The sequence below is a fragment of the Nerophis lumbriciformis genome, linkage group LG31, assembly GCF_033978685.3.
Source record: "Nerophis lumbriciformis linkage group LG31, RoL_Nlum_v2.1, whole genome shotgun sequence".
NCBI classification, from domain to species: domain Eukaryota; kingdom Metazoa; phylum Chordata; class Actinopteri; order Syngnathiformes; family Syngnathidae; genus Nerophis; species Nerophis lumbriciformis.
The window spans coordinates 26,007,101-26,027,048 of record NC_084578.2 but is presented as its reverse complement, the minus strand read 5'-3'; the positions used below and the strand labels follow the sequence as shown (position 1 = coordinate 26,027,048).

The 19,948-nt window shown below is 40.1% G+C and overlaps 1 protein-coding gene across 1 annotated transcript in view; it reads left to right on the top strand.

Annotated features, from left to right (window-relative positions):
- Window positions 1-19,948, top strand: part of gli2a (GLI family zinc finger 2a) — a 193,727-nt gene that overhangs the window by 136,804 nt on the left and 36,975 nt on the right. Inside the window, exons 4-5 of the mRNA XM_061926331.1 lie at window positions 16,232-16,437; window positions 17,737-17,934. Of these exons, the coding sequence (XP_061782315.1) occupies window positions 16,232-16,437; window positions 17,737-17,934 (404 nt within the window). The remainder of the gene's footprint in view (window positions 1-16,231; window positions 16,438-17,736; window positions 17,935-19,948) is intronic.

The following is a 19,948-nucleotide window of genomic DNA, read 5'->3' as shown; positions in this document are numbered from 1 at the left end:
AAAACAGATTTTAAATAAATTGTCTCAACATAAATGCACCAAGATACATATAAAATACATTTAACACCAGAAACACAATAGATAAATGCAACAGAAAACCCAATATGCAAATACATAAATACCTAACCAATTAACCACCTATTTAGATACATATTTAAAATCCATATTCAATATAAATATATTATTAATTTAGCAGTGAAACACCTAATTCATCTTAAACGCTGTCTACTGGTAGAAAAATGCCCCTTTTTCTACGCCCTCACCAACACAGTTAAATCCAACACTTTAAATTGAGCGACTTCACCCTCCTGATGAAGCAAACTGCTCCAACATTTATCAAACTAAGCAAAGAATATCAACACTAAACAACAGTTACATAACACACTGTGTGTATTTAGCCTCCAGACTAAGCACGCTACATGCACACAACCCCCCCTCCCATCTCACCAGCGCAACAGGTGCGCCACACCCACGAAGAGAAATATTAAATCTTACATACTTTTGGCACAACTCTGGGTTATCTGTAATGAACTAAATCTTTTTCCACTCTGCGCTGGCGTCTTTTGTACTCCTTGATTTGACACAGCAGTCTAATTACCGGGCTCGCGCACCAGCAGATGAGACAGGAGCGTGCCGCGTTATACCTGCGCGCGAACGTAAACTGATCGGCTCTGATTTTATAAGCCGACTGGCCGAAATAATGCCGAATTATATACATATGTTTATTGAAATACTCCCACACTTTTGACGACTTTTGGCGTGCTTTTTTTCCCTCGCTCGCACCGCTCGCATCATCTGCTTTGCGCTCCGCCATGACGGCAGTGTGACGTAAATATGCGACGCGCCGAAGCATAAAAACGACGTCGACGTATTTACGTAACCGATGACGTCGACTACGTCGACGCGTCGTTTCAGCCTTACTTTCAAACTTATTGAAAATAAGATATTCTTCATCTCAGTATGTTAATAATGACTGAATTAATTAATTAATTACATATTACAAAACTGTTGTATACTAATTCATAGATGTTATTTTATTATATAAAAAGGTCAGTAAATGATTCTATATATTTGTAAACGCTTTGAAGTGGGAAAGGGGTAGGATTAAATAAGCTTTGCTTCTTCCTACTCCTTTTCGGGCATGATGTAAAATGAAATGATATGAAATTGTGTGATGTATTATGATGTAAGTGTGTTCATGTTCCAAATAAATTAAAAAAAAGAAAGAAATGTCCCTGAGGAATGTAAGGTGGGAGTACTGTAATTACCTAACGTTACATTATTATTTTCCATAACAATTTAGCCCCCTCCACAATATTAACCCGACGTTAAAACAGAACTAGCTATTTATTGATTAGCAATTGCCGAATCATGTAGCATTAGCTTAATGCTAAAAAGCCAGGTTACTATCACATTCTGTAACAGACAAATAATTTCATGTAGGCTAACGTTACCTACCTGCTACTTCTGTCTTTTCTCGTTTCTCCTCCTCTTCTTTTCTCTTTTTTCTACCCTGGGCACCTGACAGTTTTGGCATCTTGTGTTGATTTTTTGATGTGGTGACGTCCAAAAAGAGTCATGATACAGGAAGGGAGGGGGGGGTGGGGTAATGTTGTAACAAATAATATTTCTATTAAATAGGCTTTACTTTGCATTTTGATTAACGTGGGATTATTTTTTGTATTTAGAAATAATAGTATCAACTTTTTTCTTTCTTTTTTTTCTCCAACATTTGTGGCAGTGGCGTGGCGCCCCCTGATGGACGGCGCCCTTAGCATTTGCCTATACGGCCTATGCATTACATCGTACATTAAGCTTGACATGACCCCCAGTCAGTTATACTTGTAAAGTTACTCTTCCTTCTACTTCACGCTTGTTTTTGGCTGCTGAAATGCTGTTGTGGCTGCTGTCTTTTTTTTTTAAATGTTGGTTGCTCCCAATTATCCAACGACACCTTTGACCAGCTGCTCTTACAAACTCATTCTCGAATCAGCTGCCGGCTGTTTTGATGTTAATGTGTTGTACTTGCTAGTTGACGTGGGTTTGTTTGCATTTGACGCTATGAAGACCACAGGGTATTGTTTTCATGTTGTCATCAAGCGGATACCTGCTGTTTTGTTAGCTACCTTGCTGCTCAGCTAACAATGTAGCATGTAAACATCATGCAGGGATCAACCATTGCAACATTTCCCCTGATGTGTTGGAATGTGTGGGACACACTTGTGAACACTTCACATCATGTAAATGTCCCTTTATAATATTGGGAAGGCATTAGCTAAGGCTATGTCTACACTAAGCCCTTAAACAAATACCGTATTTTCCGCACTATAAGGCGCACCTAAAAACCACAATTTTTCTCAAAAGCTGACAGTGCGCCTTATAACCCGGTGCGCTTTATTACGATTAATTTTCATAAAGTTTCGGTCTCGCAACTTCGGTAAACAGCCGCCATCTTTTTTCCCGGTAGAACAGGAAGCGCTTCTTCTTCTACGCAAGCAACCGCCAAGGAAAGCACCCGCCCCCATAGAACAGGAAGCGCTTCACCCGCCCCCGGAAGAAGAAGAAAAAACGCGCGGATATCACCGTACGTTTCATTTCCTGTTTACATCTGTAAAGACCACAAAATGGCTCCTACTACGCGACAAGGATCCGGTTCATAAAAAGACGCAATCTCTCCATCCGCACACGGATTACTACCGTATTTCACAGCAACTGATATTCCTGTGAACCGCACTGTGGAACGGGAGCACGTACGGTGAATATTCGCACCACAGGGAATGAGAAGTCATCCTTCACTGTGGTTCTAGCTTGCCATGCTAACTTCCACCCATGGTGATATTCAAAAGGAAGACCTTGCCAAAAGAGACCTTTCCAGCCGGCGTCATCATAAAAGCTAACTCGAAGGGATGGATGGATGAAGAAAAGATGAGCGAGTGGTTAAGGGAAGTTTACGCGAAGAGGCCGGGTGGCTTTTTTCACACAGCTCCGAAGGCGAACACACCTTCACTAAGACGGGCAGATAGCGCCGGTCGACATACGCCAACATCTGCCAGTGGATCGTAAATGCCTGGGCAGATAGTTTCGGTCACAACTGTGGTCCGAGCTTTGCGGAAGGCAGGATTCACAGAACTGCTGCACAACAACAGCGACACTGAATCCGATGACTTCGACGAGGCGGAGCCGGCCATTTTTGGATCCCACGCTTGCGCAACTTTTCAATTCGGACACCGAAGACGAAGAATTCGAAGGATTTACGAATGAAGAATAACTTCAGAAGGTGAGCGCTATGTTTATTTTGTGTGTTGTGACATTAACGTTCGAGCAACATTATGTTGCTATTTATTGCTCTACACCATTTTGAATTTTACTATGTTTGTGATTGCACATTTGCGTACATTTTGGGACAGAGTTGTTAGAACGCTGGTTTTCAATATATTATTAAAGTTTGACTGAACTATCTGACTGTTTTTTTGACATTCACTTTAGCGCAGCGTTTTTTTGACATTCACTTTAGCGCAGCGTAGGCGCGGCTTATAGTCCGGGGCGGCTTATTGGTGGACAAAATTATGAAATATGTAATTCATAGAAGGTGCGGCTAATAATCCGGTGCGCCTTATAGTGCGGAAAATACGGTAATTATTTAGCCTAAGCCCTGTTTCAGCCACACTAAACCATCGTTTAAGATTCCCCTCTTCTGACAAATTTTTACACGGGTAAGTGCGCCGTGTATTTCTTAAATCTCCGGCTCCTAGCTTTGTATGGACTCATTGATCATTTACAAACTGAGTTTGGAGAGGAAATGACGCCAGAAAGCCCGCGCCCCACACAGGAAGTGATGTCAGAAAGAACACGCCACAGCCAGCTTCATAATAAAGCGGTTTCGTAACTTGGAGCTAACCACTGGAAATATGGAGGCGAGTCATCCAGACATGCCCGTGTTTCTCATTCTTCTACATGTACAGACGCTTGTGGAAATCACACATGAATACTTTGTCCATTTGTCGAAGGAGAGTCAACAAGAATGCGGGCTACCGTGGCTGTGATAAAAAAAAAGGTAGCGTGTGCTTTGTATTACCTGGCCGTAGAGTGAAGACTAAGGAAAACGGCGAATGCTTTTGGACTGGCAAAGCTGACTGTATCAGTTATTGTCCGCCATGTATGTCACGGACTCAACGTCTAGGTCCAGAGTATATAAAGTCACCAAAAACGAATGGACAATGAAGGTGAAGGCAAAAGAGTGAGGAGTGACCAGATATTAAGATTTCGAGATTGCTTGTTGTCAAATGTTCTTTGTCACATTGTGTGGGGACGGCGTGGCGCAGTTGGGAGAGTGGCCGTGCCAGCAACCTGAAGGTTCCTGGTTCGATCCCCACCTTCTACCAATCTCGTCACGTCCGTTGTGTCCTTGAGCAAGACACTTCACCTTTGCTCCTGATGGGTCGTGGCCTTGCATGGCAGCTCCCGCCATCAGTGTGTGAATTAGAGATGCGCGGATAGGCAAATATTTCATCCGCAACCGCATCAGAAAGTCGTCAACCATCCGCCATCCACCCGATGTAACGTTTGAATAGAACTGCATCCGCCCGCCATCCGCCCGTTATATCTAATATAGACGATGCAAGGCATTAGTGAGGCACCTGCCAACTACTCCGGTTTTCCCGTAATTCGTACGGTTTTCATCAACCTATTCCGGGTTACGGGTGCAGTGATAAAAAATACGGTTTTTCATTAATTAAAAAAAAAAAAGGGTGAAAACTACGCGAATTGCACCTTGTGCAGACAAGATTTTTCGATCGGACACGGAGGAATTAGCGATGTAAAAGACCACTTTGGGACAAAAAAACACAAGTCTAATGCCGTTGCTAGCGATACAAGTGGAAAACTTTCAACGTTTTTCGTCGCCCAAACAGATTCTTTGGATGTGATAAATGCCGACGTTTTATTTACGGAGGCAATAATTGAGCATGGACTTCCAATCGCACTGGCTGATCACATGGGACAGTTAAATGTTTGTAATGCAACCTTTAAAAATCATTACGCGGTGATCGCGGTCCCAAAAATAAACTTTTCTTGCATGATAATGTCCAGAAAAATTCGCTTTATATTACTATAGAGTCCTTTTAACGAATGAGTTTGATGGTTTATCACAAACCTTAAATGAAAGAAGTCCTTTGTTCGCACCATGCACCATGTTCGATGTCCCGGTTTTATGACTGTCGTAGACGTACACAGCGTCGATCGCAGCTCTTGCAACTCACGTAGCCAGCATTGCTGTCATCCTGATTTACAACCTCATAAAAACGAGTCCACGCTGAACTTTTCTGGCCTTTTTTTCCCCTGGTCTTTAGTATTCCCTTTTTTAGTTTGTCGCGTATCACGTTTGCTGCCGGTGTTGCCATTTTTTTTTTCTTCTTCTGATGTGACGTGCTGCAGGTGCCTGTGGCTGCTGCAGGTGCCTGCTGATAAATAATTGCCTGTTTCAAAGAGTGCTGCTCGTTTTTCGTATGTGGCTAACAACATTTAACTATGTATATATATTTCCGAATTGATTTAACTGCCACCCGCAAAAAAAAATAAAAATAAAAAATATCTCATTAATCCGCCCGACCCGACCCGCGGCGCGGATAAAATCTTATTTATTTAAATTTCATCCGCCCGATCCGCGGATAATCCGCCGAATCCGCGGTTGTGTCCGCAAACAGCGCATCTCTAGTGTGAATGGGTGAATGTGGAAATAGTGTCAAAACGCTTTGAGTACCTTGAAGGTAGAAAAGCGCTATACAAGTATAACCCATTTATCATTGTGTACTTTTGTGTCCAATAAAGATTTGATTAATTTATGATGGCTCAGGTGTGATTCACTACAATAGGGCCCCACAGCACACTGGATTCCAGTTAATTAAAATACCACAACACTGGATATTGTTCAGATAAGTTTCATTTAAGAACTTGCACACAAAGCGACACTGGAGGTGACTATGACGTGCGCATTTTCCGCGTATGCGTATTAGGTCGCGTTGCGCCAGCTGACAGAGGGAGGGAGGGGGTATTAAACGACCATTGTGTGTGTGTGGACAAGGATAAGGTTAGGTGGCATTTACCCTGGATAACCTTAGTGTAGAAGGGGCCTAAGAGTAAAAATAAAATGTAATGTAATAGTTTAATGGAGAGTTTTTTTAAATGAGCATGTCTGCCTTTAGACAACATCAGCAAGTTCTTCTCATATGAGGACGGTACAGCAAAGACGAAGAGACAGTATTTATGTTCTCTTGTGGTCAGACATCTTGAAATGAACCCGCAAACCAGCAACGCTTGCCCACCCTGCCACCATGTTTGACTGTTGGTTACCATCCAAACTCCAGCGTTCTCTTCCCAGAACCTCAACAGTGTTGCAGTAGATGAGAAAAACAGACGCCCCGTTCATTCCACAGTCAACATTTATACTTTTTGGGAAGCAGTCGAGGGGCAAATGACAGCGCTGAACAACTTAAATATGTCCGAGGTTTATGTGCGGCAGGACTGGTCTCCACCGCCCGAGTACACAAACACATGTGGTGCTTCTCACCAGACCTGCTCATGGCCAGCCGCCCCACACAATTAAATGCAGTGCACGGATGAGCCTTTTGGGTTGTGTGTTTTCCCACTTCATTGTTTTGGGTTGGTGAATGTGTAAAGCGAACATGTTTTATGTCGTCTGCTGGTTTATGTTTGAATGCGGTTGCTAGGATTATGCTGTAAAAAAAAGCATCCCACCCACCCATCATCGCAGAAAATCTTCTCTTTCATAACGTTAAAAGAGACACATAGAAATAGCTAACGAAGGCTCACATCATGGGTGTTCAATTGTTTTTCCCAGGAGGCAACTTCCAGAAAAAAATATAAACACTTTGATGTTCTTATTTTACTGGTTTATTAAACACGTTAAAATAAGCACAAATTCACACACCAAGCAACAATACCTAACCTACAAACAATAGCTATCAATATCTAATGACATGTGTATAACTCCCGGACGAGCCCCCGATTGACAAACAATAAATACGTTGTAAAATAAATTAAGTATTTAATAACCAGCCAAGAAACCTGTGGTGGGGGGGGGGGGCATGGCCATCATGATGTCATCGTTTAATTTGTATAATCTGCTATGATGCATGTATCTGTTTTAAAAAGGCTAAGCAAATGTATAAATACATTTAAACACAAATCTGTGTTATTTCTCAGTATTAACATATATTTTTTTGTTTTGCTCTATTTTTCAATTGTTGCTGTTCATTGTACAATGTACTTTGTTGAGAATTTTTCTAGTGTCTATAGACTTTTAGTGACTTTTTATTTATTAAAAAGGACTAGCAACAAATCAAATGAGGCTGATTGGCAGCACTAAATTGGCCCTAGTGTGTGAATTTGAGTGTGAATGTTGTCTATTTGTGTTGGCCCTGCAATGAGGTAGCGACTTGTCCAGGGTGTACCCCGCCTTCCGCCTGAGTGCAGCTGGTGGGGTAGGCTCCATTACCCCCGCAACTCCGAGAGGACAAGCAATAAAAAATGGATGTATGGATGAAAAAAGTATTTTTTGAAAAAATATTTCATTGCCTGGACTACATCACAATAACTCGCCATCTACTCAATTTTATAAAATGTTATAGCAGTTTATGTGTATGTTACATTGTATGGTTTCTTCGTGAGGAACCCTGAAATATTGCAAACATTTAAATAAAAAATAATTCTGGGCTCCTTCACGTAGCTTAGAGTTGAGACATTTTTCAAGCTGGCTGACATACCGGTAATTACTTTCTGGATATTACAGAAAGTATGAGAATATGTGAGCTGTTGCCTGCTTTTATTTACTTATACATGTCTCCTATTGTCAATATATTTACACAAAGTTTGGATTTTTGGAAGAGATATATTTTCTTAACTATATATCTCCATGTCCATTCATCTCGGTCGCGTTGCTACTTGATTGAATCTCGGAACATGAAACTCCTTTAGTGAGCCACAGTTTGAGTGTTGCAGACAGAGGCTTGTCGAGCGACAGTAGCGAAAACAAAGAAAACGAGATCAGGAAGATGCTAAGAAAGAAGGACAAAAACTGTATTTCCTGGCAAAGCTTGAAGTTCTGACAGGTATGCAGAGGAGACGTAGTGTCGGTATCAAGTAGTACATTAAGAAGAATAGATGGGGGGAAGGGGGGCATGAGTGCCGCGGTGAAAGCAGGTGAGCAGACTTAAATAGATAACATTTTTAAAATCTAAAAGGGACTAGCGGTAGAAAATGGGTGGATGGATGGAATATATATCAAAACATATTTGGGGAGAATTATTGACAATGAGAGTATTTTTTATTCTTAAATTAATTTTTAAAAATTGTTCCAGCTTTATTATTTTAAAATTTTAAATACCGGTCGAAATTGCCAAGATACCTGTGGCGGTGTGGACGTGGTCACAGATACATCATCCTATAATTTGCTATGATGATATGATTATCGTTAAAAAAACAAAAAAATGTATCCATACATTTAAAAATAAATCTGTGTTACTATTAATTATTATTAACATACATTGTTATATTTTATCGTTTTGCTATATTTTTAATTGTTCCTGCTTATTGTACAAAGTGCATTGTTGAGAATTTGTCATGTGTCTATATAGAGTCAGTGACTTTTTCTTCATTAAAAACGACCAGCAACAAACCTAGCATCTTTTTCTGGTGTTATTATAATATTTTTATCAATTACGCCAAATAGCGAAAGTGAAACCGCTTCTATCAAGACATGATCTTGAGAAATTAATCCACGCTTTTATCTCGACTCGTCTTGATTACTGTAATGCCCTGTATGTAGGCATTAGCCAGGCCTCCCTCGCCCGCCTGCAGCTCGTGCAGAACTCTGCTGCTCGTCTGCTAACACAGACCCGCAGACGTGAGCACATCACCCCTATTTTAGCGTCCCTTCACTGGCTCCCTGTGCGTTACCGTATACATTTTAAACTCCTTTTATTTGTTTTTAAATGTCTAAACAACCTCGCGCCAACCTATCTCTCCGACCTCCTTCAGCCTTACTGCCCCACCCGATCCTTAAGATCAGCCGATCAGCTGCTGTTGACGGTCCCTGACACAAGGCTGAAGCTTAGAGGTGACAGAGCTTTCGCCGTTGCTGCTCCCAAGCTCTGGAACGACCTACCCCTGAGTGTTAGACAAGCCTCCTCTCTTCCTGTTTTTAAATCTCTCTTAAAAACATACTTTTATTCCATGGCTTTTAACACTGAGTGATATCCATCCTGCAATGGCGCCCCATAATACACCTGCTGTGATCCTGTTTTTATGTTTTTATGTTTTTATTAATTCTATTTTAATTATTAATTTTTTATCGTGTTCTGTTTGTGTTGTGTTTGCTCGGTACTTGTTTTATCTTTTAACCTGCTCATTGTACAGCACTTTGGCTACCCCTGTGGTAAATTTTAAATGTGCTCTATAAATAAAGTTGATTTGATTTGATTTGATAATAGAATGTACTCGTGTTTAGAGACTACTTCTTCTGTCCCTCAATGTCCTTGACCAAAAAGGCGACCTGCAGCGAGAATGATATCACACTGCTGCGCCAGTTGGACTTTCTCTCCTGAAAAGCCGCCACGGTCCTCTTAATATTTGCACATTTTGTAAATCGCTGTCTGCGGGTATATCGAGGCCATATTAAAGTTACAATCGCATCTCTTTTCGATAGTCAAATTCTTTTTTCGGCAGCCAAATTTTTGGTGCATCATTAGTCAATAGTGTGCAAATAATGGGCTATAAGTATCCATTCATAATAACCTGTCGGTAGTAACGTTTTATGTTTGTGTGGTTTTGATTTGACGTTCATTTTTCCCATGATCACAAACACACTGTCCGTGCCTGAAAGCAGATTGGCGGAGAATGAGGACGTGTTGTTGTGTGTCCGGAGAAGCATAGAGATGAAAGTGTTTGCACGAGAGGTAAAACCTCTTGGAATTGGGCTGTTTGTTATCCTATAATCGGAAAACAAAAGTAAAAAAAAATAGCATCTGACTTTGTGTGACTTCTTCTGGAGGCTACAACACATTTTATTACTTTAATTTGTTTTCACGCAAAAACCATTATTTTCATAGTATGGCGGCTATGATTTTGCCGTGGCAGGCCGCCAAAATCAATTAAGGGGTCAACCCTGCTGGTATCAAAAATTATCTGCCAATGTAGTTCTGTTGTAGTTGTAAAAAAAAAAGGCACATACCGATTAAGAAAAGGCCGATATTGATATACATCAAAATACCAAATATCGGCACCGATAACTAGCCTGGCCGATAATCGGTCGATCTCTAGAAAACACTGATGTGAGGGAGTAGTTTGTCGCATGAATCCTTAAATTGGACTGAAGGAAGTGTTTTTTGTGGATGTTGCAAATATTTCTCCTCACTTCTGCTCTCCCTAGTTGGGGACAGAAGACCCTTTATGGATGTTTGTAAGGGAGTGGGCCTGATGGCAGAAAGTTGGCTCTTGGACAAGAGCAGCAGTCTGCAGACGCTTACTGGAAATGAACAAGAACCAAGTAGAGGTTGGATGATGCAGCCTGAAGTGTGGAGGCTGGCTTTGCCTGGAGTGGATTTCTTTCTGTAGCAGTGCAAGTTGGATCTGTCACATTCATTTCTCTATTTTGGTTATTTCGTGTGTGTTCATGGATAATGTTCATTTATTACATTGTGTGCAACAACGGTATTGAAAAATGGTACAGTTACATTTTTCATTTCATGAATCAGTACTCTGTAGTACAGACAAAATTTGATCGGTACCTACAAAAGTACAGAAATTTGTACTCATCCTTAGCTACTATGTTTTCTTTCACATACAGTAAGGAAGGGATTCATATGACCCCATTCCTGGGTGGATCTCGTGTGAGAGGAAGGTGAGCAGTAGGGCTGGGCAATATAGACCAAAACTGATATCTTGGTAGTTTTAGGCCGAATCACGATAAATGATATATATCAGTATTTTTAAACAAAACAAGCAAAGTGTTTAGTTTAAACTCAACACAATATTACTGTTATTACCATCCATCCATCCATTTTCTACCGCTTGTCCCTTTAGGGGTCGCAGGGGGTCGCTGGAGCCTATCTCAGCTGCAGTGTTCTGAAATTCACTTCACTCACTCGTTACTCAACCAAAAAAGTTGTTTCATTACTAATGGAATGACTTTTTAATAAATGTAATTAATTACTAAGTAAAGTAATTAATGTGATACAAAAAAAATAAAAAATTGATGGATGGATGGATAGATAGATAGATAGATAGATAGATAGATAGATAGATAGATAGATAGATAGATAGATAGATAGATAGATAGATAGATAGATAGTACTTTATTGATTCCTTCAGGAGAGTTCCCTCAGGAAAATTTAAATTCCAACAGCAGTGTACAGAATTGAGATCGAATTTAAAAAATAAAAAGTAAATAATGGGGGTATAAATGGAAACAAAATAGAAACATATTGCAATAAGAATACAAATAAAAAGCAACAATGAGAATACAAATATAACAGTAAAATAAGAATATAACAAGAGAAACTAGACAGTAGTGACCATGTTATGAAAAAGTATTGCACTGTTATTGTTTGCATCCCCTGTCATCCTAGTACCCCCCCCCCAGAGAGGAGTTGTACAGTCTAATGGCATGTGGGACAAAGGAGTTTGTTAGTCTATTAGTCCTGCACTTGGGATGAAGCAGTCTAGCACTGAACATGCTCCTCTGGCTACTGATAACGGTATGCGGAGGGTGACTGGCATCATCCAGGATGCTCACTAGTTTTTCCACAGTCCTCTTCTCTGCCACCGTCACCAGTGAGTCCAGTTTTATTACGATCGTAGAACCGGCCCGCCTGATCAGTTTCTCCAGTCTGGAGCTGTCCTTCGTAGATGTACTGCCCCCCCCCCCCCGCACACTACGATGTAGTACAGAACACTGGCAACCACAGACTGAGAGACGTTTTATATGACAGCAGGGTGTGCGCCAGTGTGTGTGCCTTTAAAAGGCTGGGTCTATTGCCAAGCGACTTGTGATGTGAGCTAGGGTTGTATTGTTAGCTTTAGCAGTTAGCAGCGGAAGTTTGTCGGCTCTGACGGCTGTTCTGTAGAATCTTTTCACTGGTTTGTATTACCTCTGGTTAATCATCAATCAATCAATCAATGTTTATTTATATAGACCTAAATCACAAGTGTCTCAAAGGGCTGCACAAGCCACAACGACATCCTCGGTTCAGAGCCCACATAAGGGCAAGGAAAAACTCACAACCCAGTGGGATGTCAATATGAATGACTATGAGAAACCTTGGAGAGGACCGCAGATGTGGGTGAACCCCCCCCCCCTCCGCTCCCCTCCAGGGAGCCGCCGCTCGCCAGCCAATGAAGTGGGCACGTGGCAAATGTGGCGAGGGGACGTGTCGGCAATGCACGTAAGCATTTCCAGACGCACGCCAGACCCTTCCTGCAAGCCAGACCCTTCCTCAGCTACGGTGCCTGTTGGGCCACCTGGCGGCAGGAGGCAGCACCGGCTGCAAACGGCCATAACAAAGGCGCATCAAAAGATACCAGTATGGCGGTATTGTCTCAAATGTATACCTCTTTCTAAAATATACCGGTATTAACTGTAATACCAGTATACCGCCCAGTCCTAATCATTTTGCAATGCAGTCTGCTGAAAATGATGGAAAGTGCTACTTTACATAGCAACTGACGCGGTGGTCAAAGTAGGAGTTGCCACAAAAAACATTTTGAGATATTCAACACTTAGCCCCGTCTGGCGTCAGCCCCCACAATTCGTCACGTTTTGTGTGTCAGGTAAACCGCGACAAATGGGGCCATATAAATCCCCTTTTGACTTCATGCATTCTAGCTCTCTTTATCTTACAGTATTGGTTATTTATGGGAGTGTGTAAACAACAGTGCAAAGTGGTTACACAAGGACTCCCTGTACACTCATACTATGACTCGGATACATTGCGCATGTGCATGCGTGTATATGCATAGATTAGTGTCGGGCCAGTCAAACCAAAGAAGGGAAGTGTGCAATGCCTTGAACTTTTTAAACTGAGCTATTGTTTTTTTGAGTTTTGTTGTTAAATTATATTTTAACAACATGCCGTGGGTCAGTGAAAAATAAGCTGCAGGGCACAGATGTGCCCCAAGCCGCACCTTGTATACCAGCGATTTAAGCGTTACACCACTTCAATGTCTTTTTAGCAAACAAAGTTCCGATCTCCTGCCAGACATGACATGTTGAATGTGTATCCTGTGTGACTGGCGGGCTGTCTGATAACTTGAGATGAGAAGGCGGCTGTAGGCAACTTCAGAAGGATTACAGCGTTGACATTGTAAGAGCCTGTAGTTCTTTCAACCCAAACATAACTTGTTGCCACACAGATGAAAGGCTTTCGTCCTGACTTGTCTGCCCCTCCAGGGCTTCGTAGGAGAAGGTGAACAAAAGAGATTATTTTGTATTAGCTGAGGAAGTGAAGAAGGGAAAGCATGTAAGCAGATTGAACCTATTAGCTTGTTTTTCGATGCACTTTGGCTTTTTGTACACACGTTAACATAGGTTTTTACACGTAAAAATGCCAAACATCAAAACTTCTAAAAACTGTTGTTTTGGCCGTGTTTGATTCATGAGTGATGGTTTGATGTCACGCAAGTTCGACTTACAACATTGATATAGTCATTCCACTGAATCAGTTATATTTGCTTGTTGTAACTCAAGTAAACTTACTTTTCTGTCTTTTTTTCAACTCTAAATCTGAAAATACACCTATTAACCTACTCAAAATGTGTATTGAAGAAGTAGGTAACAGAAGGTAAGAAAAGATAAGAAGTAGGTAACAGAAGGTGAAACGTAGGTAACAGAAGGTAATAAGTAGATATCAGAAGGTAAGAAGTCAGTAACCATAGGTGAAAAGTAGGCAACAGAAGGTGAGAAGTAGGTGACAGAAGGTAACAGAAGGGGAGAAGTAGGTGACAGAAGGTAACATAAGGTGAGAAGTAGGTGACAGAAGGTAAGGGAAGGTAAGTAGTAGGTAAGAAGTAGTTAGGAGATGTTGACCCATCACAGGTAACTTTTTAAACCGTTTCATCTGAGTAGCAGGAGTGAGTTTTTAGCATGATTATCATAAAATTATCAAATTAATGAAATAATGTCTTAATGCCAGTAGCAGGTTGACAGGAAAGACTTTAAGATTAAACATTAAAATGTCATTTAAAAATAAACAAATGAAAAAAAATGTAGGTAACAGGACCCAAGTGTACTAAAGTACCAATTAAAAAAAAAAAAAAAAAATGCTCTTTAAATGCTAAATTGTGTTTCATTTAACCGTAATATTCAAATATATTTCCAATCCGCAAAATATCCCCTCAACAGCGACCAGATTCCAAAATTTCAGACGGTCAGTTTGAATATTTTGCTCCAAATGCCTTTAGCAATTACCGTTCGTGCGGGACCTGATGACGTCACGGTAGGAAGTGATCTGCACTCTGACCATAGTCAGCAGAACAGTGACAATGGAAATATGCAACAATTGGAATGAGATGTGCTGTCTATCATTCACAATCCCTATGTATGACAAGAACACATATGTTTTTCTTTTTTTTATGCCTTCTGCATAAAAAATAAACACTAGCAAAAGTCAGCTCCTCTATTTCGCCCACAAAGCCCTCTAAATAACTATCCAAAAACCGCCAACAAAACTCCATACACATCTCATTACCTGAATATTAACCAAGCATTAGCTATTTTGTTATTATAATGGCTATTGCTGACAACCTATTTTACAGTGGCGCATTGATCACAAGAGTAACTTGTGCTGCTGTATTAACATTTTGAGACCTGCTGCTGCTGCTCAATCGCCTCTTGAGCTGGTGAAAGTTAATTATAGATTATAAATCATGCCTCTCACTTGGACAGTGGAAGGTTGTAGCAATAAACCAAGACGTTGGTGAACTTTGACATCCAACTTATACCTGGAGATGGCGAGAAAGACACAAAAAGACGCTTATGTTTAATTCACGGGAAGATATAAACATCCCATCAGTCGGCATCCCAGTGACAGCAGACATTATACAGTAAGTGATTGTGTTATTGTGGTCTTGTTCAGCACTCCGCAATATTACTACATGATGCTATAGTGTTTCACTCAAGCTGGATCTGTTTGCGCACAGATTCAAAAAATTGTTGCTCATCCTCCTTATATTCAGGCTAAAAAAATATAAGGTTGTGGATCATCATTTGTCCCAAAGTAGTCTCTGTTGTTGTTGTTGTTGTTGTTGAAGGGAACCACAGTTCCCACATGCACGTCACGAATTACGTGACTATTAATACTTATTATGTCACACAATGGTTCGGGAATCCCTGTGAGATTTATATTATTTAGAAAATATCCATTTACTCAAAAACTTTGTAAGTCTTTTTGTGGTACAAAACATAAATGTATGATAATTGCTTTAAATATAATGTCAACTTATTATTTACATTGTACTAGTACTTTAAGGTTTTCAGGTTTGTTTGTTTTTTTTGTTTTTTTTTACAAAAATATTTTTGGGATAAGAAAAACAAAAATATGTAGAAAAATATCAAAAACATTTGTGAAGAATTTAAATGATTATATTTCATGGTAAAGTCAAATTTTAGGAAGTGGGGACAGCCACATATGCAATAACACCAATGTGTATTGTGCAGGACACTTTACAATATTTTACACAAAATATTGTTGCATGTTATTGCATTTAAACATTTTCTTTCCTGGGGACACAAATGGCACCAATCTGTTCAATGTTTCCTTAGCTCTGTGTACATAAAGTGAGTTTAAAATTGATGTACACATCATTGTACACTAATATTATGATATACTTATGAATCACTGTATTGATGAACAAAGGTGATGTAATGCCACCAAGGCAGCTTTAATTGTTAGTTTTAAGGCTTCTGATTGATTAAAGGAACATGACAGCTGATGAATGTGTTTTCATGTGCATATTTTGTAACACCAAAGTAGGGAAAGTGGGCATTTTTCCTGTGAACATGGACTGAATGTTAAGTTTAAGCATAGTGTTGGATTGAAGATCGACTTAATCTGAAAGCAAGTATGTACCAGTAGTTCAATCAAAGATGTCTCATCTCCGTTTATATTTAACACCACAGCCTTGTGAGGAGTTGATTTAAAATGATAGTTTTCTCCCACAGAGCTGCAGGACTTACAGGAAGTCCAGTGATCTCAGACATCTCCTTGATCCGTCTATCGCCCCATGCACCGGCTGGGCCGGGGGATTCACCGTTCAGCCCTCCGCATCCCTATGTCAGTCCCCACATGGAGCACTACCTGCGCTCTGTGCACAGCAGCCCCACCCTCTCCATGATCTCTGCAGCACGAGGACTGAGCCCGGCCGAAGGTGAGTCTACAACATACTACGACGCCGAATATTAACTGGGATTTCACAAGTCCTGTTGTTGAAATTAATTTTCACCATGAGGAAAGACAGAGGACAGTTTTAAACTAAGGGTGCCCCAGTTCAATATTGATATCGGATATTAGTCTGATATCAGCAAAAACACAGGGATCGGGTGATATCAATTTGCATGTAAAATGTCCGATACAATCACTCCGATACAAGCAGTCCTACAGCGTGTTTACTTGTGCAGAAATGGCGCCAGTTAACATCTAAATGTCCCCCAATAAGCACACATGGTTGGTCTTTTCTGAAATTTTAGTTAAGTAATTTACAAAAGGTAAACACGGCTATAGGCTAGCTCACAGCTACATAACAGCTAAGCACACAATAGCACACAAGCTAGACATATGTAATAAATGTCTTTAATTTAACATTATTGCAGTCTAAAACAGCACATTAGTCAATGTAAGCAAGTATCAAATAATTATAGTTGCATATTCTTCCACATGTGTCAGCTGCTGGTCTTTCAATTAGGGGAAGCTAATTTTTAGCTACTCTCTAAACATGAGTACAGTCTCCAATACCAGATAAAAGATTTAAAGATGCTAGATTTTACAAATAAAACGTCACTTAAAAGATTTAAAAATGTTCCATATCAACACGGAGTAACGGAATGAAACTTGAAAAATGCTCTGCCAGTAGTTTATAATTCAAGATCGCTAATTTGCTCCTTCAGCCTCAGACTGATCATTCAATGATGATCAGTCTGAGGCTGATGATGTGAAAAATGTTTCATGTTACAGACTGAATCCAGTAAAAATCACAATAAATGCAGTACCTAAGTATTTGTTAGTAACGTGATCCAAAAAGTTAGTTGAAAACCAAACTGTCAAAAAAACAAGCATTTTTGAATCTGTTCCAGACAGCACTCACAACTTTCCTTTGGTCCCATGGCGAATTATTTTAGGGTCATACTCAATAAAAAAAAATTACAGAGACTGAGTCACCAACATGTGAATTCTTTGTTTGACACAGGTGATATGCAGACAAACAAACAGGTTTGTCATGCGCAATATTTGGCCGTAGACCAAATATTGCAAGCCAAGACTGTAAACTAGGGCCAAATTTTAGTCAACGTTATTGTCAAAAACCGAATCTTATGAAATGTGGGGCATTCAAAAAGCGAGGTACCACTACTCATAGTCTGACCTCAGACTTCACCACAGCTTGATTCTGGTATATTCTGATCATTTAGATTTTTAATAGAGTTTTAATTTTCTCTTTTCATTTCTCCAACAGTCACCCATGAACACTTAAAGGATCGATCCCTGTTCAGTCTCCCTCCACCACCACCAGGGGCTAACCCTACAGAGTACTACCATTTGATGGCCACTGCCAGCCAGCGCAGTCCGTATGGCGACCTCTTGATGCAGAGCAGTGCGGCGGCGGCAGCGGCGGCGGCAGCTCACCTACCAGATTACATCAGTCCTGTGGATGGTGAGAATAAGACCTCCCAAATATAGTATTTGAATCGGTATCAACGTTGCCAGGAATACAATTTTGTACGATAAATATCGTATTTGTTCGACAGTTTCACCCTGTGAACGATTATGATTTAAAAAGTGCCATCATGTCAGATAATTTGATCCTTCAATACATGAATAATAGCAAACAAAAACAGGATACCTCCTGCGCTGTGCTCGATGTTATGCATTGTTTTTGTTTGCATCTCAACAACCAGGTGAGGGCGCTGCGCTTGCATCTTTATTTAATAGTACTACCGTATTTTTCGGAGTATAAGTCGCACCTGCCGAAAATGCATAATAAAGAAGGAAAAAAACACATATAAGTCGCACTGGAGTATAAGTCGCATTTTTTGGGGAAATTGATTTGATAAAACCCAACACCAAGAATAGACATTTGAAAGGCAATTTAAAATAAATAAAGAATAGTGAACAACAGGCTGAATAAGTGTACGTTATATGACGCATAAATAACCAACTGAGAACGTGCCTGGTATGTTAACGTAACATATTAGGGTAAAAGTGTCTGTATTAGTTATATTAGCCTACTATCAAAATGACTATGTGCCATAGGCTGAAACAAATCTTCGTTGACAGAAATGTTGTCATTCAAATAACTATAACATATAGAACATGCTATGCGTTTACCAAACAATCTGTCACTCCTAATCGCTAAATCCCAAGAAATCTTATACGTCTAGTCTCTTACGTGAATGAGCTAAATAACAGAGGTGGGACCAAGTCATTGCTTTGCAAGTCACAAGTAAGTCTCAAATCTTTACCCTCAAGTCTCGAGTCAAGTCCCGAGTCAAGACAGGGCAAGTCCGAGTCAAGTCCAAAGTCAAGACTGGAAAGTCTCAAGTCAAGTCCCAAGTCCTGCATTTTGAGTTTCGAGTCCTTTCAAGTCATTTAACCACAGACTAATATATTTACACAGATTGTGTATGCTTTTAAAACGCTGTATTTATTTATTAAAACAAGTGCATTTGAAATTGCAGGGAAAAAGATAGTGCTGACATTGCACTTCGAAATAGCACTATTAACCAGTCATTTTAAACATGTAACTCATTCCTTTACAGAATAAACACATTTGAAAAAAAACAAGTGCAACTGTACTTATTTGCACAAAAGTGTTAACATTGTATTTCCATGGCATATTGCATTGTAACTAGTTCCACAGCAGTTTCTATCCTGTTCTTACCTTATCTCATTGATCTCATCTCATACTGTATGTGTGTTTATGTGTGCGTACACATGAAAAACATAACAAATATATGAACATAACAATGAACAGAGTTGTACTTTTTAGATGTCAGGACCCTATGCAATATGTACACATACTCTTAATATAGTATACATTTTAACTGACCTTTATTTGACTATGTTTGTCTTTTTGTAGGTGGCTAAAATACGCGGTGCTGCTGACTGCCGTCTAACGTTACGTTACTGTGTGTGAAACATTGACTAACGTAACGTTATGTATAGGTACCTCATGAAACCCTGCTTAAAAAAAAATCACTTGACAAAAAGTATGAATAAGGTAGCAAACTGCAGTGGACGCAACAGATTGCCGTGTTTGCAATGACGTTATAACCATAGACATCTTATAAGTAGACGCAGCATTGGTTGCTGTGACGTGAGCAATTTGGCCGCCATCTTGAAGTGCTGATGAGGAGCCGGCGAGCAGCCGAAACTGACAGATGACAGGTAGAAAACAAAGATGGTGGTGTTCAGCGTTTTCCTGCTCAAATGAGCGGACTGTTGAAAATAGGAATCGGGGGATTACTTTTCACAAGTGAGATTTAACATTAACGTGCTATTGGTTGTATTTTATGAAAATAATATTACCACAGAGTTGAGAAGGATCAAAGATCTTTAATATTTGTATGTGAAAATCACAAAGAAATCTTCTGGGGGAGGATGACGCCCCTACAGGGGTTTGGTTTACAAACTTTCAGCCCCACCTAAAACAAAATTCACCAGCCGCC